This window comes from Rhododendron vialii, chromosome 7a (genome assembly GCF_030253575.1).
Source record: "Rhododendron vialii isolate Sample 1 chromosome 7a, ASM3025357v1".
In the NCBI taxonomy this organism is placed as follows: Eukaryota; Viridiplantae; Streptophyta; class Magnoliopsida; order Ericales; family Ericaceae; genus Rhododendron; species Rhododendron vialii.
In genome coordinates this window covers 40,636,772-40,660,931 of record NC_080563.1, presented here as the reverse complement: position 1 = coordinate 40,660,931, position 24,160 = coordinate 40,636,772, and the positions used below count along the sequence as shown (strand labels likewise).

The window sequence follows — 24,160 nt, the reverse complement described above, 5'->3', positions numbered from 1 at the left end:
GACCTTTAACAATCAATGAGCCATGAGCCATCCCATCACCATTTTGAGATCGAAAATATGCCGTTACATATCATGAAGTTTATTTTCCTTGGCTACTATGCACATAAGAGGTGATTGAGTTAATACATCAGGAAACCCTTGCATGTAGAATAAAAACTCGTGGGTTGGGAAAAGACCGAGGAAGCAAGTTCGATTCTTCTTGTCGGCGGTTCTTGGGTCACCTCTTTCCCACGTGCATGCGTGCGAAAAAGCTGTGGGAAGAATTGTAGGGATTAATCTGAGGTGCGTGTAAACTAGCTTGGGAAACATGTATTACAAAAAATAAAATAAAATAAGGGAGGCCAAGGAAGCAGCTGGTTCAAGGGTTGTTGCCTGTTGGTCATGGGGTACTCTTCTAATTCAGCTTTTGATCAACTAGACTCGGCGGTTGTTTGATAATTCAAATTCAACACGTAAAACTGAATTAAATTTTACATTGCTTAAAAGATTAAGTGCCTCTTAAAATGTAGGCTAAAAAGTTGGTAAAAATTAAGTAGCTTTGACTGAATTTATGGGTCCTCCAAAGTCCACACTGCCACCACTATCATTGCTGCCACCACCACCACCGCTCCCACTATCACTCCACCACCACCATCGCTACCACAAACATTGGCCAAGTTATTCATGTGTACATCGAGGCTGTGTTTGGATTTTGGATATTTTAAGGGATTTATGGAGGAAAATAAGAAGGGTTTTTTTTTTTTTAAGGAAACATAAACTTAGTATTACGTAGAGGCAGTACATCCAAAGTTACACAACCCAAACAAAAAAAGCACAACACGAACCAGAACAAAACAAAGCCACAACCTAAATGAACGAAATAGACCCGACAAAATTCAAAAGAAAAACGCAACCATGACTTCAAGGCCGGACACACAAACAAGAAAACCTGCAAATCAAGGATTAGGAGCAAGTGGAATAGATAAATCAATGTAATGCATGACGTTGAGGGATGCGATATGTATGAGGGTAATCTTCAATAACCCCTTCCTATTTTCGCTTTCTTCGACTGGGGAGTTGAACAGCCTTGTCACAACCACAACTATTCCATTTCCGATTACCGAGATGCTTCACCAAAGGAGGGCCGCAGTCCTCTACTCGGTTGCGCCAGAAAGCCACGGTTGTAGAGCTATTGCAGGGTCGAAAGCGGCCCCAGCTGCACCTAATTTCATTTAATTTAGAGCACACCAAATTATAGTATTGATATCTTGCGTAATGTTACCGAGTGTAGTTGAATGATATGATGGCAATAATACTCGAGATTAACTCCCCCTTTAGCCCCTCCAAGAGGACTGGAGCAATCAGTTCCTCGAGATCACCAATCACTAAGAAAAATCCAAAGCATCGACCTACCAAGTTGGGATCATACTCTTCATCTTCTACTTCAACTCCAGAGAAACATTCACGTGGGATTAAGCATATTCTTCTCCTCAGAGTGAAAGAATGGCAATTAGGCCACTTTTTAAGCTATTTTTTCCGAAGAAACTGTTCTTTATTTCAGTAGTTTGGAGGCCTCGGTTGATGCTAAATCGCAGTCGCGTGGCGGCTCCCTGAGGTTCAATCCCGCAACTCATTTTGTTCAGTCTCCTTCCTGTAAAATATCGGTAGTTTTTGTGAAGTTGTTGTACATGATCTCCAGGGTTCTTTTCTTTTTTGGCATCTGTTTTCTGGTGCTTACTATCGAACTTGATAGTTTTTCAACACTTGATAGTTTTTGTTGAAACTCAATCGCGTTAGCTGCGTTATTATCACCTGCGTTACTGTAATAGTAAAAATGATGATACGGCTTTCCCTTCTTCTCTCTCACTTCGACACTCTTGATTTTGGAGGAAACGATCAAATGAAACCAAAAAAAATAGCCAAGTCTCCTGACCAACTAGACTACAACGGAATTGTTGAGTTGGAAGAATCCAAATCACAAGTATATATATCAAGAGAAGCAGAACTCAGAAGTTTCCCTCCTTTTCTTTTATCTGGAAAGCAACAAACCAAAGACCATAGATTTGTGTATAGGAGCACCCTCTTTGCGGGTCATTCAAGTTCATTAATATCCCCAAAAGCAAAAACTTAAACATCTTTTTTTTTTTTTTTTGAAGATCAAAAAAGATGTTACTTCAAAGTTCAATCGCAACGTTAGCCCACGCGAAAATTTGGGTCTCTTCTATGGACTCGTTGTACCTTCAGTCTTTCTCATTCTGTCATCATCGTCACCATATCTTCTTGTTTGTTGAGTACTTCAGAGCTGTAAATGCAAAAGGATTAGAATGAGCAAAACTTTGTATACGAAAATCAACCATATGCTCGCTCAGATTTATATCTAGAGGTGATCTACGCTGCACCAATTTGATTATGGACTACCCGTTGTGATTTGTTAATTCTGTATAAGTTTCTTTCATGTGTTCTTAGTTTTTGTTTTCCGAAAAAGAAACTACATCAGATTGTGGAACTACAGCAAGACATTCAAAAAACAAAATCGGTCCCAAAATATGTAAGAAAACCCTTGCAATGAATAGAACTATTTGTTTCTCATCTGGTAGTTAAAGGCAACATTACCTTTATAAGCTTGTTGATGGAACCAGACTTTATGGTTAGAGTCTCTAAGCCAGGGAATAGCCATATCAAGCCATCCACAATTGCTGAACAAGTAGTTGACAATGTGCTTATCTCTAGCCTCAAATGCTTTAGATCATGCAGTGGAGGCAACAAATTTTGCCACAATGCTCCAGGAAAAATTATGACCTTTTTTCATCCATCCACATAGCAAAGTCAGAGATCACAATAGAGCAAGACTCAGATAGAAAGAAGAAAATCTTCGGTTTCTATTTCCCGAAACAGTTTCGCTTAACACTTTTCAGGATTTTCTTGGACAGAAATCGGTTTTAAAGAATCGGAGAATGTCTTTTTAGTGTTTGTTGAAGAAACGACTTGCGATCAGGAAAACGTATTAGCATAAACTAAGTTAGCAAAACGGTTTCGAAAAACAAGTAAAACAGCAGAAGTGAAAACAGAAAGAGAGAGGTTAAGACAAATACCTGATCTGATGGGCAGACAAGAGTTAAAACCTTGGACTTGACAAACCCTTTTAGCAGTTTCTTCAATCTAAAGAACCACTCAGAACTAAGCTCCGTGGGTGGGTCTAAACTAATCTTAACTTCAGCTAATCTCAAATTATCCCAGCAACAGATAGAAATCTTCACATGTCCAGAATACTCCAATGACTTGAGATTAGAAGAAAAAACCTTTGCCTCAACTACTCCCCTGCATCTAAACATGCAAAATCTCTTTATGTTTTGACTAACCCTGACACTATACAATCCTATGCACCCTTCCAGAACCAAACTCTCCAGCATTGGAGACCCATCAATTAGATTTATCAGAAGATTATCAGTGATGAACAAATTCTTCAATTTCACTTCTCTGAGTGTCCTCCCAATAGAGGCGAAGTCAAGTTTCAGCGACAATTTGAGATGGCCGCTGATTTCGACAGATTCAAGACTCGTGAATCCGACGGATAACTGATTAACATCGGTGATGTTCAGTTTCAGTGACTTGAGATTCGGAGCCGTTACCTTCATTGTGTACGGTCCTTTGCAGAACTGTACACAGAGGTCCTCAACCAAGGGACATCCTCCGATAAGACGGAGGAATACGTCCTCCGTGGTCTTCGCGTCGCTCAGCGTCAGCTTTTTCAGGGACGGAAGATCGAAAACACAATCTAGGGGGACCGCGCAATAATCTATGTGCAACACGAACGACAGGCGAAAACAGAATCGCCTAACCTGTACCTGTTGAAACATTGACACAGGACTCTCCTTATCCTTAGATCCAGCTCCTTGACGTTGTTTTCGACGGCAAAGTTCAACCACCCGTCGACGACGGGATCTGATTTCTTCCCTAACAAGGCCATCCGGATGCCGAACTTATCAATGCCACGATGATTGATGGAACGACCCTCCTTTTGCTTTTGTAAATATTCAAGCAAGAACTTTGTGAACCTTCTTCTATTTTTATCGTCTCCGGTGCAATACTGGAAATAGTTTGCTCCGAAGGAGTATTCGTCGAAGTAGAGGACAGGGCAGGAGTACTCGTCGAAATAGAGGGCGGGGCAAGAAGGCCAAATGCTATGCCGCCACTGCCTCGATAACGATTTCGTGCTGATTGCATCCGATAGAGGAAGGGATAGGAGGATGTCATGGATAATGGGTTCAGGCAAATCTGATAACCGATTTGATCGCCGGCGGCTTGTAATTGTTTGTTTGTATCTTCCTTCTTTTCTAGGGTTTTTGCTTCATTGTTTCTACATTGGTGGCTTGAAGAGTTCTTCGTGGGTTTTCCTTTATGAGGCATTGGTTGGCCATGAGGGTGATTGAGGTAGAAGAAGAGTTGAAGGACATTGGAGTTGTTTTTATAGGGTTTTTCTTTTTCTTGGTTAGCAAGGAAGTAAATAGCTTACAGATCTTTTCCTTAAAGATCCAGATTATACAGAGAAGGTTGAGAAAGTTTTGGTTGCAAATCGGGTACCATGTGGTATCCGTGCAGCGCATCCGAACCGTCCAAGCCAAGCAACCGAGGATTTGGATTGAAACAACATTTTCATTTTTTTCCCTTTTTAAAAATCCGTTTGGTACCTTTATATCCGGACTGTCGATTGTATTTTTGGACGGTCTGAATGCGCTGCACGGGTACCACGTCAACAATACCCTATTTGGACCCAAAAGTTTCCCGAGAAGGTTGTTAATTATTTCTTGATTGGCAAGGCATGTATCTAATACTACTTGTTATCTTTTATTTAATTTCTTTCGTGGATAACAGCCCCATATTTTGTGATTATCCGTCTAATTTCATACGTAAATTTCCAAGATCCTAAGAAAAATGTGAGAAACTATATTTAACAAGTGAAGTATCAGAACTCAAAAAACTATATTGAAAATGTGGTAAAATTAATATAGGAGTATTTCATATGTGCCAACGGGCTTGTAAGCCAATGACACTTCCGCACCTCTTTCACATGGAAAGTGGGGGTTCGATTCTCGTCAAGAGCGCAAACGCTTAGCTAGTGTGGTGGTAGATACCCTTTGGACTTGTTCAACCCGTATGCCGAGTGAAATATCTATTGAGTGAAAAAAAGAAAGAGAAGAAGCATCTGAACACTAAAGTCCGCAATTTAAAGACTTAGCAGACAAATGTGGAATCTCATTTTACGACTTAGTAAGTTCAAAAAAAGAAGAAGCTAGGAATTTACAGCTTAGGAGTGTGAAGTAACCTGAAAACTCTCTGTTCAATTGATTCCATCTCCTGGGATATTGCGTGCCGTCCTGGTTGAGCTTCCACATCACTGTCTCACCGCTACCTTGGTAGATCCAATGATATAGATCGATACGGTAGGAAGGCGCACGACCACAACTGTTGAAGACATGCATGATCGCCCGCTTCTAGTGCTATAAATCTTGGAAGACAATGGATGGTGTACTCCTTCAAACATTAATCTAGCATGCCTTTTGGCTTCAATGGGGGTATTCTTGTCTTGTGCATGCTCCAGCGGTTGGAACCATAACAGGTTCCATCAGAAATTTCTGGAACTCTTCCTTTATTAACTCTTGTTGAACACGGAAACGGAATCGACCCGTTAAGACTTTTCCATATGGTCCGACACGACGGAGGAATTGAAGTGAACTATTAGTAAAAAACAGTGCATAACATGCATAGACTAAAGATCATAACTCTTTTTTCTTTTTCTTTTTTTGGAAGCTAGGTTCAGAACACCATGCATGCTACCTAAGGGGGTCCACAAAGCCATTGACAAAGCTAATAGAGATTTTCTTTGGGGATCCGATCCTCAGTACTGGATGATGGGATAAGGTCACCAAACCTAAGGAATTTGGAGGCCTTGGATTTTGTAATTAATCCTCGATCGGATGCGAATATCATTGCCATGGCCAAACTGAACTGGAGGGTTAATGCGGAGGATAAATTAAGTTTGGTCCTCTATCTTACTTTTTGAGTATATAGATATATAGATCTATCGCTTACAAGACCATCCAGTACTACTTGGCCGGCCGGCGTGGTTTGTGCGAGGGTGACAGACAAGGTCTGTAGAGCTAATTTTGGCGTGGTTTGGTTTGTATTTTCTTCCAACAGTACTGCCTGGTGCCTCATCAAGGATTTTCCCCATACCTAGCTAGCCGTTTGAGAATATATTGGGCATGGGTATGGAAAGTTCACGCTAATCCCAGAATTCACATTTTTTCTTTGGCTTGCTAGCTAGCCAAATTAAATCGCATTAAAACTAAGGATTTTCTTTTTATTTATGAGAAAAATTATCCAAAATAATCGGTCTCTAATTTTGGCTCAAGAAGAGGTTCGGGAGGGTATTGGCAATATTCCTTGTGAACTACTATTTTTTCTTCCTCCCATTCTGTTTGGCTAAAGTTCAATTATGAACCATATACAAATAATGGAGCATGTTAAAATATTACGTGACGGTGCATGTATAATATTGAATAGGTATTTAAAAAAAATGAATTTTGGTTTATAAAATCTACAGTAGGTAAGTTTAACCTTAAAACTATCCATAACAATCTATTTTATAAACCATAATTCAATTTTTGATGCACCTATAGATATCTGATAAAGTTAATTTTTTTGCATAAATATACTATTTTGCGGGCCCTATAAGATGAATGGTTTAAATTATTACAAAAAAAAAATGCATGGTTGGATCCATTGGGTGAAAAGAATTTAATCTCTTTTATCATATAGGTCGGTTAGATTACAATAAAACGCAGCTGGGATAAATAACGTGCTCATGTCTCCAGGGCCTCCAACACCACATATTCACGCCTCTAACGCCCCACACCAATGCGACAGGAGGTACGGTGAACGAGTACGATTTCTATCTTTCTACCGGGGCCCTCTATTTTGGTATTTCATCCGTCGAACCAAGATCGAATGTATAGGTCCCACACGAGTGAATGATGTGAAAATGTTTAGGATCGGAGCACTATTTAGCGGTGCCCGAAGACCACCGAATAATTACTCAGTTGGACGGTGTAAAACAATCATAAATACACGTTATTTGCCAAGTCTTAAGGATACGGAAAGTGTCCTCTAAAATGTATTTGTGGTCTCATCTTGTTCTATAGCAGTAATATTACTTCTTCTATCTCAATTTTTTTCTGTCTATTTTTTGACTTTAGATGATCTAGCTAGATTGTTCATTTTGAGAAGTCGAAGAACAAAATCGTTACTTTTGTACTTTTATTCTGTCTTTCTATCTTGAATTTTAACTGACAGGTCTAATTGAAAGGGAATGATGTTTTCTAAAAACTTTAAGTACGTTCATAAAATGTAATGACGACCTTGTTCATTTTAGAGTTTCAAAACCTCAAGCACGGTCTTTGATAAATTTTCTCCATTTATCTCTATCCATTCAGTACTTTAAAAAATCTCCCTCAAATCCAAAAAGAACATGGCCGACGTGTTTCGTTATATTTTGCATATTAGATTGTTCAACAGGATCAAACAAATTGGACGAAGGAAGTTATAATAGGATGACCACATTATACATATATATCATATTATGAGAGATACTTATTCACGGTTCAACCGTGAACATACAAGCTCTTTACAACAACCAATCGCGACCATCCAAAAGTGTTCGAACGGTCCGAAGTTTTGATGAAAGTTTAACTCTTTCTCGAAAAAGTTTCATTAACATCCGGACCGCTATCACGATCGCAATTGACTCCGTAAATAACCATTCACGGCATCACCGTTAAAAAGATTTTCCCATCATATCATACCCAGGTACAACAACATAGCCGGAAGGCCCCATTCGATCAATGAATGGCTATCAAGTATGCCAGTATGGTATCCCATCATATCATATCCATGTACTAAAACACTTTCAGATCTCTATTTCAATTTTTGTAATTTTTTATTTTGCACTAGTCAAATTTTGGCAAATTGTGTCCCTAGAATTATAAAAGTTCTGAACATGTGTGGAACGTGATTTTGACTGCTAAACCAAATGTGGGACCCCATCTGTTCTTCACTCATATTTCAACCTCCCAATTTCTCTCCACTATGACCTACAAAATCTTTCCACAATCCTGGTTGAAAGGCCAATTTTTTTAAACAAAAAGAGAAAAAAAAAGAGAAAAAAAGAAACTTGAAACTTTATGAGGCATTACAAATGTCTTCGTCAGACTTTATTTCACATCGTCTCTCTCATGATTTACAAGCTATGTACTTCAATCGGTGTCAATTAATTTTAGGTTTGAATACTCTAAGAAATATTATAACATGTTATTGAACTTAGGTCTTAAACTGTATCATCTAAGGTCGTCGAGGATCTGTGTCCAAGAGAATTCTCTCACCTCCTTTAATCTAGTAGCTACATGATACCGAGCTGTACCTGATGTGGAGTGATAAACGTTATGTATTGACAATTAATTTTAGGTTATAACCGTGTAAAACATCTAACAGTTCCTGTACTGATTCCCTGAAAAATCTTAATTAAAGGGAAATATTTGTCAATTCGCTATAAGAGTTGTTCCGACAAATCCAAACCCAAAACAAATTGGGATAATGAAAATGAGGTCCCTGAAAATGATGCATGGCAACCTTGTCAACACGGACCCGGGTATCCTGTAGGACGGAGTGTCTTACAGAGGTTGTAGTGCGGCACACAGCTGTTGATTTTATCAATCACCGGTCCAGATTACAAATCAATTTTGATCAGTAAAAATTACTTATTACCGATCAAATTTAAAAATAATAGCTCAATCATTCATTACCGAGATCGACAGTCTTTGTGCGCCCTATAGGGTATTGCACTACCAGATTTGTCGGCACCATAGCACCATTTAAGGAATTTCCAGAATAGGATGGAACATTTTGGCCCATATTTCAGTTTGGCCACACCTGTTTTCCTTATCTGGATAACTTTGTTTTAAGTTCACCGTCTCCATCATCGTCAACATCTTTCTTTCTGCACTCTGTCAGTACTCTGTCACAAGACATCCCCAGACCCAAAGCCAACTTCTAATTCGATTCCCCCCCCCCCCCCCCCCCTCGTGCTAGTTTAATGTGGCTTTAGATCACAATCCAACATTTTTGCCAAGAAGGAAATTATTTCTCCAATTTCACTACTAAGCCATCTTCATGATTCAAAAAAATATTGGGTGATCCTCGGACATCATCAGGCATGATAAAATTTTTGAGCGGACCTCAGACGAAAGTACTTGGTGGTCCTCGGGTACCACCATATATGTAGTGTCACAATCTCGTTTGTAGATACTTTCACGTGAGGGCTTAAGACTAAAAGTGTGTGAAAATTGTACCAATAGTGGAGCATGTTAAAAAATACACTCCTACTTGACTGTGCTCTGGACCACGATGCTTTTGATAATTATTAACCTTTAAACTTCTAAATTTTTTCATTTTTAAGTCAAAAAGAGAAGCTGTGGTACTAACATAGCTTTCAAAGCAACCATAAGCAAAAGCTAATTGTACCCCAAAAGCTCCCGCGAACTTGGATTTTCCATCATCACGTCACGTGGTGTACCAGTTCTCTTTACATTATAAATTTATCATCATCATGACATAGTGCTTTAGTCTTTTCTAAAATCACACATTCACGTAAGGTTGAGAACTGAATGCATGAACAAGTACACATAAATGTGTGGCAGTGGAAGATGTCGAAATATATCACAGTGCGACCACTGAATAATTACTGGAAAAACACATTCCTAAATTTTGCAGGATTCCATTCATGGAAATTGAACAACAGTTACCGAAAGAAAAAATGGAAATTGAACAACAACAATCAAAAAGATATTTACAAACAAAAGCCAGCAGCTTCTGAACTGCAAGTACATGAAAAATGAGGAAAAACAAACATATAGACAACAAAACTCCCCAGTCAGCACACTTCTTGAACAGGAAAGGAAGGAAAACCAAGAAAATCATCAACCTAAATAAAGGCTAAAAAGGGAAGAAATAAAAAAAAGATGAGTACCACAATGAAAGTGATAGAAACTTCTTGTCTCTCCATCTAGTGAAATTATTCAGTCGTCCGAGAGCACCGACACGTAGTGCTCAATACCACTCCGCAACCAAACATTCTCGTGGGTTCACGACTAAGTAATTAAGTGGACCTCAGATAAATGTGTGGTTTTGGAGCACTACGTAGCGGTGTTCCCAGACTACTACCGAATAATTTAGTCATTCCATCTTTTACCAAAAAGTTCTAGATCTCTTATTAGATGCTGTACTGGAGGGAGGACTGATGATCTGTGGAACAGTGAAAACACCTTCTTCTCTCCAATTTCTGCTGTATTTGTTGATGTTGTTGTTTGTGGCTTCTTTGGACTCCTTGAAACTGATTTGATTCCCATAGGCAGTGTTTGGCAATGGGTATAGAGAAGGATAGAGAGGAGGTGGGGCCTGGGGGACCCATATTCCCATGTTTTTTGGGGAAGAAATGGAGCCCAGATTGCTGTTGTCCGGATCAGCTTCCCAATTAGGCAAAACTTCATCAGCCGTCTGTGGATTGATCAAACAACAAAATTATTGCTATTTGTTACTATGACTGAAATTCAAAATTTGTACAGAAAACTGAGCTAGCTAAAACAAACGACAGAATCCATCTAGTCGTCAATTATTAGGGGTATGAGCGGAGAGGATTGGAGATAAACCTAACCTTTGGTAATATGCACAAAGTGGCTACTCTCAAAATACCACTGAAACAGTGGCCCCCCATTCCTGTTTTGCTGAGGAACCATACCCCCAAATCAAAATCAAATGGCATCAGCGAAAGCAGGCCTAGAGACCCAATTCAATTTACGTGGTTTAGCTGAAAAATATATTTATGGGATAAAATAGACAACTATATTCACAATGCAAGAGGAATATAGCCAATTGTTAGTATATGACGTATAATTAGGATCCGGCTTCTCTGCAGTCAATTGCAAAGAAGGATGTGGGGTTTCAATCTGAATCGACCATATTAACAATCAATGGTTCAGATTTGTTGATTCTTTTACCGGTAAAAGTCTTTTATTTTATCGGTAAAAGATTGAAAACAAATCTGAACCATTAAAAACACTATTCGACAGTTGCGATCATTTAGACCGCATGGTTTGGACTGCAGACAAGCTAGATTCTATAATTAACTCTCCCTCACAAAATTCTAAAGCTTCAAATACCCATTGTACAAACTTACACTCATAACTATCAAAACTGGAGATTTGTCTGATTATTACCTTCAGAGTTTCAAAGTTAATCGAGATGCATATAATCAGATCTAGACACCTTGTTATAGTTAAAAAAAAAAAACTACTAAAATGTCTAAAATCATACAATTATGCGAGGAGACCTCGTTATCTGCCCAGTAATCAGCTCACCATCGTCATAATAATCGAATCTCCTTCAGCTTGTATATCATGGACCAATTCTTCCATCTTAGAATACAGTGGTTAGGAGCATAGCCATCTGGAACCCACAAACCGCTATCTTAAATGAATAGAATTGGTCCATAGAAATTACGATATGAGATTCTATCTAGGCTAATCACAGCCTGGATATAACTCGGACACCACAAACCCCAATAAAATATACGAAGATTGAAAATAAATATCCATACATAGAGAGACAAGGGAAGGAGAAGGAAATGGCTTTTCTGCGGTCCAAATCAGTCCGTGTAGTGTAATATCAGTTGTACCAAAATTACATATGCAATGATTCAGATTTGTTGAACTATTGTTACGGTCAGAGTATTTGACAAATCCGATCCATCGATTATCGAAATGAACGGTAAGCGTCCTGATTTGGACAACAGAAAATCCAGGTCCAAAAAAGAAAATACAAAAGGGGAAAGGGGAGGGAGGACTCTGTACCTTACAAAAACCAAAAGAGGAAGGAGAGGAATCAACAAGAAAGTCCTCAACCCGCCACCCAGGCAGCATCTCAATCAAGTACTCCGATATAGTACTACTAGAGGATCCATGATTACCCGGAAGACCCTTTTCAATGGCAGGTGTGCTGCAAATCCCGGGCTGAACCGAAACGGGCTTGTTATTGACAGGGTTTTGTGGGTTGAAACTGGGAACCACATCGATTCCGTTTCCAGACGCAGCAGAGGAGGTGGAGGAAGCAGAGGAGGGTGGTGGTGGCGAATAGAGGGCGGAGGTGGCGGAGAGTTTAACTCCGGTGAGGAGAAACCGGTTGTGGTTTTGGGTGTGTTCGTTGGCTTCGTGGATTGGAACATCGCATTCTCTGCAGAGGATGGCTCTGTCCTGTTGACAGAACAGGAATGCTTTTCTCTCCTAAATCACAAAGGAAAATTATGAACCAGTTAATTATCAGGTTCAAAGAATAAGGGCATCTCATATCATTCACCAGTTCTTTTTATCAAATTTGAATTTGATTAAATTTGAAAATGAGACGAATTTTCAAACAGTTAATTCAAGTTTAAGGCCGTTCCCTGTAATTCATCAACGGTTTCATGAAATTTAAATACTTTTTTTTTTTGGGTAATTCAAATTTTGTGGGAAAAAGTAGCAAAATGCTTTCGGCAGTCTTGCTGCAAGAGAAATCTTGTGTGACTCATATCAAAAAAACATAAAATGAAAATCTTGTGGGGAAGAGCCTTGCAAAAGGGCCTCAGGTTAAGACGCAGGCGGTCTAAGGTGGTGGTTGGTGGGATTGGTTCCGCTTTGTCGTTGTACCACTGTTTCCACGCAATTTCAGTCACCAGATCGCACAAAAGGACTTTTACCGGCCAGAGTTTATTGTGCGATTCGGCGATAAACTTTTGCACAGAAACAAAGATACGAGGCATTTTCGGTACACGTGAAAAAAGTTGGTTGCAAATGGTGAGCTTCCATCCTTCCACGAAAGTGGTGTATGTGTATCAAATCAAATGATGAAAAGAACCTATTTTTCCAACAAATCAAGGAAAAAACAAGTCTTCCGGGAAATTTGGTGGAAGAAGCTAGCTTTTGGAGAGAAATTTGGAACTTTTTTAAAAGGATTTGACAAATGTTTTAGAGATTAAGGATTGTAGCATTCAATATTTCATGGGTTAAAATGGGATTTTGGTAAAAGTTGGGAGGCTTTTATAAAATAATTGATGAACGGTTCTTACTTCTTTTAGAGTGGTCCATAATAAATAAAAAATCAATCTTGCGATATATGCATTTTATATGTATATATACATAAGTATAGATGTATACCTGACAGATGTCGCAGAGGGGGAGTTGTTTGGGTGAAGGGAGGAGGAGAGAGAAGCGTTGGTGTTTTCCGGCGAGCTTGTTGGCGTGGTGTACACGGTGGTCGCAGGCGGCGCAGAGGGCTGCCTCGTCCGCCGAGCAAAACACCGATGCCTCGTCTTTGTTACAGACGTCGCACTGGATCTTCATCTGGGGCACTTTCAATTACAGTAGTATTTTTAATCTGCAGCTAGAGGAGAAGAAATTGAAGTGAGTATCAAGTTTTAGAGAGAGAGAGAGAGAGAGAGAGGGATCGAGAGATCGAGAGAGAGGGAGAAGGGTTGAACTTGGAAGCAAACAATTAAAGAGAGATCTACCAATTTTTTTCAATATACTAAATAGGAAATGAAAGCAAATATTAATTTATCAATAATAATTGGACGGTGTTACAACATGGTAGTAGGAATTAGGAAGAGAGAGAATCAGATTGGATTATTTAAAGGTTGCTCAAGCTGTAAACAAAGCTAGTGAACTGGACAAAATAATTAGTTTCAAAATTTTAGTTTTTAAATAGTAGTCCATGCTTTATATTGTTAGGTGAAATTTTTGTTGAATTGAGATGAGGTTCCGGGGCTGTGGTTACAGATTTGTATGTTCGAAAGACGGCGTTTGGGTGCTGACCCACCTCATGCATTTGTGGTTCCACTTGTCCTAGTCAATCCGAGGCTGTTTGGTCGAAAGATGGTGTTGAGCGTCGGCCCCATTTTCAGACAGTCAAGAATTAGGGTCGTTAGGGTTTCAGCTGTTATGGGCTTATTCCTTTGGGGTTCCTCGGTTGACATCTTGTCAATCGAGGATTTGAGTCTCGGACTGGGCACAAGATTGTTCTTAACTTGTTTTGGGAATATGATGTTGTTCTCCTTGGTCCTATTGTCATTCTAAATACTTCAAGATTACTAAAATCTTTTACCGTTCAAAAAAAAAAATTTTGAGGTTCCTGTGAGTTGATCATGACCTAGATAAAAACTACTTCCTTCATCCCATCATTTTACTCTTATGAAAGTTCATGTCATTTTGTGAATCTAAAGAAAAGTGCTCGCGTGCATGATATCTTTAAGAGCATCTTCAACACGTGACTTCAAATTGGACATCTCTCATTTTGACATCTCCAGATATTTAACCCTCCATCTCTAACCTTTACGTCAAATTCTTACATCAACCGGTTCTTTTCTGAAAACCAACGATGACTCTTTTTTTTGAAGAAAATGAAATTTGACATGAGGTGATGTGGCGTCAAATTTGGCAGCCATGAGACTCCCTTCAAATCCACGTGTAATTGGCATAAGGAAAGGCAATTTAGTTGGATGGGTTCTACTATCAAAAGGAGCCGTTACTTGCTCTACATATGTCACTTTTGACATATTCCGTTGTAGATGCTCTAACTAATTATGTCGATGAGTTCTTTAAATTGGGGTAAAAAAAATTTGAAGTAGTGCATGAACGTTTTAGTTTTGGAATTCAAATAATGACATAATTGTTTGTACTGAAATAAAAATTACTAAAGTAAACAGAATAAAGTATTTATAATCAATTTATGAGCTGACTTGTTTATATGATTAATCTTTGCCAAAGGTTATAACTTCAAACTCAAGTAATTCGAATCGTGGTACGGCCTTAGTTACTGCTGCAAGTTGTCGGGCCAATGTACATTCATCTACTAATCTTTTAATTGGAATTTTTGCGTGTTACAAAATGGATGGATCGATCACTGTGTGGCAACTTTCACGGACGTGACCAAAAGAATTACTCGTGTTAAAAAACTAAAAAATAGGCTTCCGATACAAGAATCCACAAAGTACTCCTCAAAAGTGTACATTGTATACATAATAACTTCCCTTCGATCCTGCCAAGACTGTATTTTTTTTGGGGCTAATGAGAGTGTTAAATTTCTTGACCCATACATACCAAGTAACTAATGAATCTAAACTGCCGATCAGAAAGGAAAAAAAAAAACTAAAATGAATCTAAACTAATTAAACTCTATATGAATATATAACTTGAAATAGGAGTGAGGTCCTCCTGAAATTTCGCAAAAAGTCCTGGGAAACAAAGGATAATAGCAATCTAGTCCTGTCTGAGGTAAGAGACAAGGTATCATGGGGAATGGGATCTTCTAGGTTTTCCCAATTTTGGGGTGTAGATTTATGCTGCAGCTATGCTATGCTATAGATCTAAAAAGATGGAAACATGGGTAACTACAAAGTGCCCCCACACCCCAATGGGCATATCCCCAAATGTGTCCAAATATTCCTTGGATTTCAAAATCTCTGCATATTTCTCCCTTGGCCTCAAAATGATCGAGTTCCCATACAAAGGTTCCTGACTTCATTAATGGATATGGTTTGATTTGGAGCAAAGTATCTAGCAATGTCCTCACATATCCAAACAATAATTTTTTTAATAACCGAATATTCGGACCAACTTGCGTGCACATCATGATCTACATCATTTTGTAGACATCTCATTCTGGACCGTCCAGATAACGCTATTTTTCGGTCTTTTGTTTCCCCAATGATGATTATGGTCAAGAACAGTCTGAGGACGATGGTGCATTTGAGTTTTGAGCGTTCCGAACCTCATTCAAACCCTTCAAACCAGAACCAAATGGCCCCAACAAAACCCAAACTGGCTTACACCAGTAATGGGCTGACGTACGCCAGTGAACTGTCACGTGTCAGTCATCGACCGTTGACTCAGTTATAACTGGCGCACGCAGGTCAATACATGGCGCACGCCAGTCAAGCCCAGTCAAATCAACTTTATTCAGCCACATGGACGAGACTTTTGCGCCACTCTGACGTCGGCTACAGTCTCCCTAATGATTACATTCGGCTGGCCCGTTCCCCTTCTCTCCTACACCCTCCATCAAGCCAAGTCCCATGCATTTAATGCATGGGAGGCTCCATCTCTTAACTCAACCAGCCAAACCAGGCCTTAACCCAACTGATCTCAGGCCCTCTCTCCTCTATAAATACCCCCCTTGCATTCATTTACAAGGAGTTAACCACATTAAAGAATATAATCTTTCTTCTTCTCTCCTCTCTTGCTCTCTATCTCTCCTCCTTCATAGAAAGAGAAAGGGAGAGAAGCTCACTTCCATACATCCCACTTTCATCCAGTCACCACCCAACCTCCATTTTCAACCTTTAAGCTCAATACCACTTTCAAATCTCAACACAAAAAAGTATACCACCTTCGTATGGCTTTCTGTTTTCAAATCCTGAGGGGAACCAGTAAGGCCCAGACTAGTAAGCAATACTAGTTCTGGCCTTAAACTGGTAAAATACAACAATCGTATGGGACGATTAATGGCGCACGCCAGTAAAAGCATGTCGTACGCCAGTCATGGCAGTATGTGCACTGCTGCACGTGGGGATCATTGATCATCATTTTTGCTTACCTACATTCCTGTCAATCACCTTAGTATGCTAATAACCAGTCTACTGCCTTCTGCATATTTATAGTTGTTTAGTAATAATGGTCAATATTTACTCCTTATCTGTTTAGAAGGCCTCTGGGATCCTTCTGGTCATATTTCAGAGCCCAGATGATGCAAAGCCAAGCACTGGATTAAGGTCAAACTAGCGTACGGTACCCTATGACTGGCGTACAGTAGTTGTTCCTAGGATCAGGTGGCTGGCCCTTGCATCTTAGCTTAGTTTTGGCCTTTTTGTATATCCCCACACTGTTTTAGGGGTATTCTGTTCTCTTTATGGCTTGAAGCCATCCTCTCTGTCTGTAACTGTATTTGTTTTGTTCTATTAAACTGCGTGGTTTGTCCTGGGTGTGCGCTGGTCCCTTTCCAGAGTCCAGAGGATTGCAAACAAAGACTGAGAGACTAGATAAGTGGAGTACGCCGGTTGAGTTGTGGCGTGCGCAGGTCTTATTAGCATGCACTGGTTCGGCCAGTGCATGCTGGTGCGAAGCCTGTACACGTCCCTTCAGGGCAGCGTACTTCAACTTATTCAGGTTCCTCAGTGCTTGTTCTCAATCTATATTTACTATTGCAAGCAAATCATATATAAACATTTTGTCACATAACTGCAACTTGTTACAGTTTTAATCCCCATTAACTGTTCCCCCGCCCTAACTGGCTAAAAATGATTAATGAGAGAAAAATGCAAAAGTTTTATAAAATGGCCGAGTAGAGACCGATCTCCGGATTGGGCGAGAGAGGTGCCATAAAACCCTTCCCCTCTCGTAACCTGGCTCCCGAACCTCAGATATCGAAGATGACGACGGACCAATCTACAAGCCTTTTTCAAAATCAAACAAAACGTAGCAAACGTTTTCGAGTTCAGTTCCTTGGGTATTTCACCGCTAAAACCCGAGTGACGACTCTGAATCGAAGTGTTTCGCCGCGCTTTTCAAAGAGGGCCGCACCCGATTTTAGGAATGACAAAATTGAAAATTTTGGGGCGCGTGCCCACACATTTGTAAATGGATTTGTTCACCTAAATAAAGAACCTTTGGTTTTTGTTCTGTCTTAAGAGCATCTCAGATGGTGGCGGCTCTAGAAATTTTGTTAAGGGTGTTAAAAAATCTCAACTACATCTAGAAACAAACTATATATAATAAAAATTTGTCTATTCATATCAACAATGCCACCCCAAAACAACTAAGTATAGAGAGGATATTACAATTGCCTTCAACTAGTTTTCTTAATGTGAAACCACTGCAAAATAGTATCATTATCCACGGTAAAATTTGATGGTCTTTGGCACCCAACATCTTTATCCCTTACACATTTATGTGGAGCCCACCTAAGTGAATACTCCACGAAAATATGTGATGGATAAAGGCATGGAACACCACATGTCAATGCCCCAAGATCACTAAATAATTACTCATCAAGAGTATCAAATTCATCACTTTCAATATAAGTAGCCAAACAATCATTCATTCACTTATCTCCAAACTTTAATTGGATTATTTACATAAGATTAATTTGTTAGCTGATTTTTTGGGTGCGGTGTTCAAAATTTTTTGGGTTAGGTGTTCAAAAGTTTCTGAATTGGATGTTCAAGAAGGGCTAAACTGAAATAATACTAAAAATATTACATGTATTTTAAAAAAAGAAAATATTTGGGGTGTTCAAGTGACCACCCTTGTTTACATGTAGAGCCGCTAGGCTTAGGCCATTTCTTAAGAGCTGAAGCCATTTTTTGGTTTTCTACATATAGTGTTATTCGGTCAAGATTTAGCAAAATTATTTCAATGGTGTTAAAGCCATTATTTGGCCGCTACCACTTGCAGTCGTTGGATCACATCCACATAAATCTTCTTTTTTTTCCGGTCAAACGGAAATTCATAAAAGGATTACGAAACAGAATACAACATATGGAGTACACACAAAGATAATTAGTCTTACAGATAAGGAAGAAAACCTAGCACTAGTCTAGCACTTGCCGAATCTCCACGCTGTCTCACAGGACAATTCTCTCAAAGCAATAGACATGTCCATGACAAACACAAGCTCGTCTGTATGTTCAGTTACGTACCATTCTTGCAACCATTGATCATTGCTCCCGAGAGTCATTATATCACAACCCTTGTGAAGCCAAGCCATTTTTTGTCTCCCTCGTGAAATTTGGTCCGGAAGCCAAAATATGGTTTTGACTCTAAAATGGCTGTCCCTTGGAGATGCTCCTATAGTCATGTCCTAAAATACTTTGGGCTTCAACTTCTTTTGAAAGCCATTTATGCTTACGTAATCAAAATTGTGTCGGAAAGAGAATTAAGTTAGCACTTCGAATTTGAAAGTTAGACACTTCCTGTTCTTTCTCCTCTGTAAATTCCTCCTCTACATACAGTCTTAATGAAATGAAAATCCAAACAATGTCTTTAAGGCAAGTAAAAAGCCATGCATGTAATTAAACCACAGACATCACATTTTTTTATAACCGAATGTTTGAACCAATTTATGCGCACTTCAATTAATGTCGGGGCTCTGAAGTTAAGGACTAGCAAACCCTCCCTAGCTAGGAAATGTATTTGCTCTTTGACAAAGTTAAACCCATGTATTTTTTTGTTTGGATCACTGAATAGCAAAATAACATTGTACCAGGGAAAAATAAAATGCTAGCTAGCTAGTGAGATAAATCAAGAGGTCTACGGCCTCTTTTTTTTTTCTTGTCTGTTGTCAAAATAGTAGGAACTATCATTGATAGAAAGAGCCCAATACATCAAAAGATAGTTCTACTTCTCAAGAGAATATAATAATCAAATAGGAGACCTAGATTCTCATGTTTTGACTCTAGAACCTCGCTGATGCAGTAGCCAAGGAGGAGGAATATCATCTTAAACATGATTTCTACTAAGCGGCATTTTCGTAAATAACTGACTGTGGCTTTAGGTAACGGGCCCACCTGGGTTCAATTCGAAACGGCCCAACGGTCAAAACACAGTGCCTTTGGCCCTGTGCCGTGAGGATTTTAGCCTTCCGAGGCCATTTAGGCCTCTCAGTGGGCCTTCGTTCCGTTTTGGGCTTTTCTTTACGCTTCTATAACTTTCCATAGGCATCTTCGTTTCAGTCCATTTTTTTTTCTGAAGTCTTGTTTTTCCTTCTATTTTATGGGTCATTAATAATTTCGGTATTGTTCCGTATGTTTTCCTAGGGTTAGGTTTGCTACCTTTATATTCGGTTTTATGCCTTTTGGCGAAACGTTGGATTAATTTGATAAAGAAAAGAGTCAGAGAGAGAGTTTCTCTAAATATTGTGTTTGTGATTGTCCTTGTCGTATCGATCACCATCCTTCTTAATCGCTTCCCTGCATCACTCGCAAACCCAAAGCCAAATGCCTACTAGCTACACAACTAACCCCGAAGATGGTGACCACCACCGTTACCCACCGGACTTGGGAAAACCCAGACCAGGACAACATAACCACGAGGGAACACTCAAACCACAATAGAAAAGAAAACAAACGCCTCTTCTCCTAATGTGCCGCCGCCAGAAATACTCACTCAGCTTGGTTCCCATTTTTGGGATTAACTTTTTACTCTCTGGACAGTTTTCAATAAATCTCTTTTTTTATCTCTCTCTACTCATTACTTCAAAAATAACTTTTTAAAATGTAAACCAAACAGAGTGACTAACTCTCGCCGCCTCAAAATCGATCTCGACTGGTGAAGAAGAGGTGAAAACTGAGCTCCGATCACGGCCTCAAGTCTGCCTATCTTTAGATCTACGGTCTTCGAATCCACTTCACTTGCACGCGCTGCTTAAGAGGGAGAAGTGCTTAACGATTTCCTAGACCTAAAACAATGGGTTGCCCCAAGCATAGGGCGGAGACCGACGTACCACAATATCCGGTAAGTCCGGAGTCGAATCCACAGAGACAGTGATGTGTGCTGACTAAAAACTCAGGTTGTTATAATTTAAACGGGCTCTTCGGTAGCCACCCCTTGTCGGTTGGTTGAAATTAACTAAAAGATAGGAAAAAATTTATTCTTTCAAATAATTAAAAAGAAGGTACGGTCTTAGGGTTCATAGTACTTGTAATCAGTCCGGATTAACCTACTTCATTCGGTGTTCTTAAAAACGTTCAATTTTAGATTGAAAAAGATATCCCGCAAGATGCAAAACCTCAGGGTCGCTGTTTACTCATGCGCAGCGGAGAATGAGTTTTGGACCCTTATTCCCCCGTTCACATGGGTTCCGATCCAGATTAACCTGCTTCATTCGGTGTTCTTAAAAACGTTTAATTTTAGATTGAAAAAGATACCCCGCAAGATGCAAAACCTCAGGGTCGCTGTTTACTCATGCGCAGCGGAGAATGAGTTTTGGACCCTTATTCCCCCGTTCACATGGGTTCCGACAATGTCCAGGTTCGTCTCACGAATGTTCTTAATTAACCTAAAATTGCTCTTTCAATTTTTATGTCAGAAAACAGGAGCAGAACGTGACCGATTTGGTCACGGTGTGCTAATAACCCCACGACTCTACCCCGACGATTACTTACTCATTATTAAATATTACGCGAGATGAAAAGTAAACAAGAAATATTAACTAATCAAATATCAGCGAATAACTTTTATAAAGAACTGCAATTAAAATGAGTTAACAGAGTGTAAATAATTAAACAAAACTTGAAAAGTAAACAATATTGAATCTCTCGACAGCCCCGTTCTTCATTTCAACCGTCCGAATATCTTCCTGAAACCCTTTTTCCTCCTTTTATTATAGTGCCCCAGTCGTGTGCCACTTGACAAAGCCTTTTTTTCTTTTCCTGGCCGTACTCCATATTAAGCTCGGCCCACCATTTTGTAACTGCGAATCATTGGGCCCACCTTATTTCTTTAGGTAATTGAGCACAGTCAAAAGAGAATCAATTTGGGAAAATGACGGCTAAGGACGTGTTTTGATAATTAATATCCGTCAAGAACATTTTCAGCACAAACATTCTTAGCTTATCAAAACACATCATGGGCCGTCATTTTCCCAATCAATTCTTTAAGTATTTAGCATTGGCCCAATAACATACAATAGGCCCACCATTTAATTTACTCCAGTTTGATAGGCCGTGGGTGCAAAACAATCTCCAAACTCGTCAATTAATTAAGTTCAGTGCCGAACTCTTGGCTCCATATTGCAACTCAGGCACTCCGCTTGATTGAATCCAAACGAAGCAACTTCGAACACCGTTTAATATTTCGACTTTGAGCTTTTTGTATCGAATTGTCCAAATACTTACAACACAAAAATAAAACATAAAACTCCAAATAATAATATAAATAGACTTAACAATGGTAAATTAGGAGATGCTAATGTGAACATTTACGCGCCTATTAAGAGAGGAAGCCGGTGAATGAGAGGTTGTGGCCGGCTAAGAGAGGAGGGCTGAGGAGTGGCGGAGATCGACGACGGAAGCAGGAAAACGCCAACCTTGCTTCGAGGAAGGAGAAAGAGGAAAAGAAAGAGGGAGAAAACAAGAACAAGATAGAAAATCATCCGAAACGAGAGCAATACCCTCCCCTCCCGCCACCAAAAAATACAGCGTATCTTATTTACTTTGTCTTCTTCATATATTTTTTCTTAATTATCGTTTTCTCCTCTCGTTAAATTCCTTTATAAATCCACTATGCAAACAGAATCTCAAAATAATCAAGAAAATAGAAAAAGTTCTATGGTGGTCCAGGAATGTTGGAATAAAAATAATTAGCAACTGCTTGGGATTCATTTTACATTGGAAAAATTTTCAGTGCCGTGTGGGTACCACGTGACGCATCCGAACCGTTTATTGCATTTTGAACGGTTCGCATTTGGAGAGAAAAAAAGAAGAGAGAAAGTGTTGGGGTGAAAGGATCAAGAGAGAGGACTTCAATACGAGCCGTCCAAAAGTGTATTAGACTGCCCGAATGTACCGAACGAGTACCACATGGGATATACCAACTTGGCACCGAAAAATTTCTCATTACAGAGACAAAATTGAAGTAAATCAAATACGTAAGGCCTTACGTAAGAGGGCACGAACATAAAAATTGATTGGAGCTGAATGGAGCGGTAATATTTTAAATCAATCAGTACACATAAAAAAGCCATCATATGTGGAAACACATTGTAGTAGGCTGAACTCGGCAAACCAACTCCATCAAGGCTCGGCCTGAGCCGAGGCAACCAGTCGTCAGTTCTGCGTTTGCATTGCGTCCGGCGACCTAGTGGATTCATGTCAAGGTCGGCCACCATTTTGGGGCTACCCCGCAGACGATGTTCGCCTAGCCTAAATTCGCTTCGGGCTCTGCCTATCTTCGAGCTAGGCAACCGGCAAGTTCTTCTGAGCTCGGCCACCCTCGCGGCCACGTGCCTACCCACGTGCGGAGACGGTTACGCCGTGGGGCAATCATGAGCGCACATGGACCATGCCAGCTCACCCCCAAAAGCGGTTACCAGATCTGTTCGGTGACGTCACGGTGACATCGCCTGGCCCGCGCAAGGCACGTGCCTGTGCTTGGAGAGCAAGTCAGGGAACTCTATAAATACCAAAGGATAACGCCTCTGAAAGGTACGCACTGATATACGCGAATACTCACTCGAAACCCTAATTTCCTCCCTTTCTTCCTGCACATACTCATCCTCTCGCCGGAGGGCCTTGCCGGGCAACCCCCGGCCAGGTCTTAGTCGTGCGTTCCCTGTGTAGGCTAGGAGAAGACTCAATAACCATCAAGCCACCAGCGGAAGAAAAGATCGAGGATCACGGGCCACACACTCATAGTGAGCTTGGTAGTGCTAGTCTGTGGCTTCGTTTCTCAAAGTAAAAAATAAAAATAATGTAAAAATTGATTTTCCAATTCTCTTAATTCTTTCCTCATTTACTAATACATTTAACAAATGAAATTTTGAACCTTATGCTTTTGACATATTAATTAAAACATCATTCTTGTATTGCTTTTTACAGTCTTAATTTAACCATGCATCAATGAAGTTTTGAAGAAAATGCATTTGACAGGAATTCTTATCTATTCTTAGAAAGTTAGAGATGGGACTCTTTCCCTCTTGAGTTGCATACCCGTCTAAATTTCCATCTACTTTTGAAGTTTACTTAATTTAGTGATGCCGTGTACTTAATTAATAATAATGATGGCGCGTGATTGTGGAGTATTAATTTAATTCTTTGAAAGCACCTAGGGCTACAAGTTCGAGTTAGAAAGGTTTTGAAAACCATATCAACGCTTGTCGTGATTAAGACCTCAATGATTCTAATACTATTTATAAAGGGTTTGAATTGAAAAAAGAGTAAGGCCCCATTCCGCTAAAAGAAATAAATACTCCGTACTTGTTTGTTATTTTTTTTAATTAAAATTAAAAGATGTACTTAAAAAATAAGCACTTAAAAAATAAGAACCTT

At 39.6% G+C, this 24,160-nt stretch overlaps 2 protein-coding genes across 2 annotated transcripts; both read right to left on the bottom strand.

Annotated features, from left to right (window-relative positions):
- Positions 1-1,781: 1,781 nt before the first annotated feature.
- LOC131334438 (uncharacterized) lies at positions 1,782-4,343 on the bottom strand. The gene is made up of 3 exons (XM_058369446.1): positions 3,072-4,343; positions 2,593-2,778; positions 1,782-2,281 (listed from the first exon to the last, which is right to left on the bottom strand). The coding sequence occupies exons 1-3, from the start codon at positions 3,834-3,836 to the stop codon at positions 2,276-2,278; spliced, it is 957 nt and encodes a 318-aa protein (XP_058225429.1). The 5' UTR covers positions 3,837-4,343; the 3' UTR covers positions 1,782-2,275.
- A 5,511-nt stretch (positions 4,344-9,854) lies between these two features.
- On the bottom strand, positions 9,855-13,809 carry LOC131334437 (B-box zinc finger protein 21-like). Its single transcript, XM_058369445.1, has 3 exons — positions 13,278-13,809; positions 11,940-12,368; positions 9,855-10,587 (listed from the first exon to the last, which is right to left on the bottom strand). The coding sequence occupies exons 1-3, from the start codon at positions 13,461-13,463 to the stop codon at positions 10,279-10,281; spliced, it is 924 nt and encodes a 307-aa protein (XP_058225428.1). The 5' UTR covers positions 13,464-13,809; the 3' UTR covers positions 9,855-10,278.
- Positions 13,810-24,160: the final 10,351 nt, after the last annotated feature.

Coding starts and splice junctions, on each gene's coding strand:
- LOC131334438 (XM_058369446.1), bottom strand. CDS start 3,836: ATGTTTCAACAGGTACAGGTTAGGCGATTCTGTTTTCGCCTGTCGTTC. Junction 2,779..3,071: donor TTGTCTGCCCATCAGATCAG/GTATTTGTCTTA, acceptor GGATGAAAAAAG/GTCATAATTTTTCCTGGAGC.
- LOC131334437 (XM_058369445.1), bottom strand. CDS start 13,463: ATGAAGATCCAGTGCGACGTCTGTAACAAAGACGAGGCATCGGTGTTT. Junction 12,369..13,277: donor CCCTCTGCGACATCTGTCAG/GTATACATCTAT, acceptor TTTGTGATTTAG/GAGAGAAAAGCATTCCTGTT. Junction 10,588..11,939: donor CCTCTTTTGGTTTTTGTAAG/GTACAGAGTCCT, acceptor ATCAATCCACAG/ACGGCTGATGAAGTTTTGCC.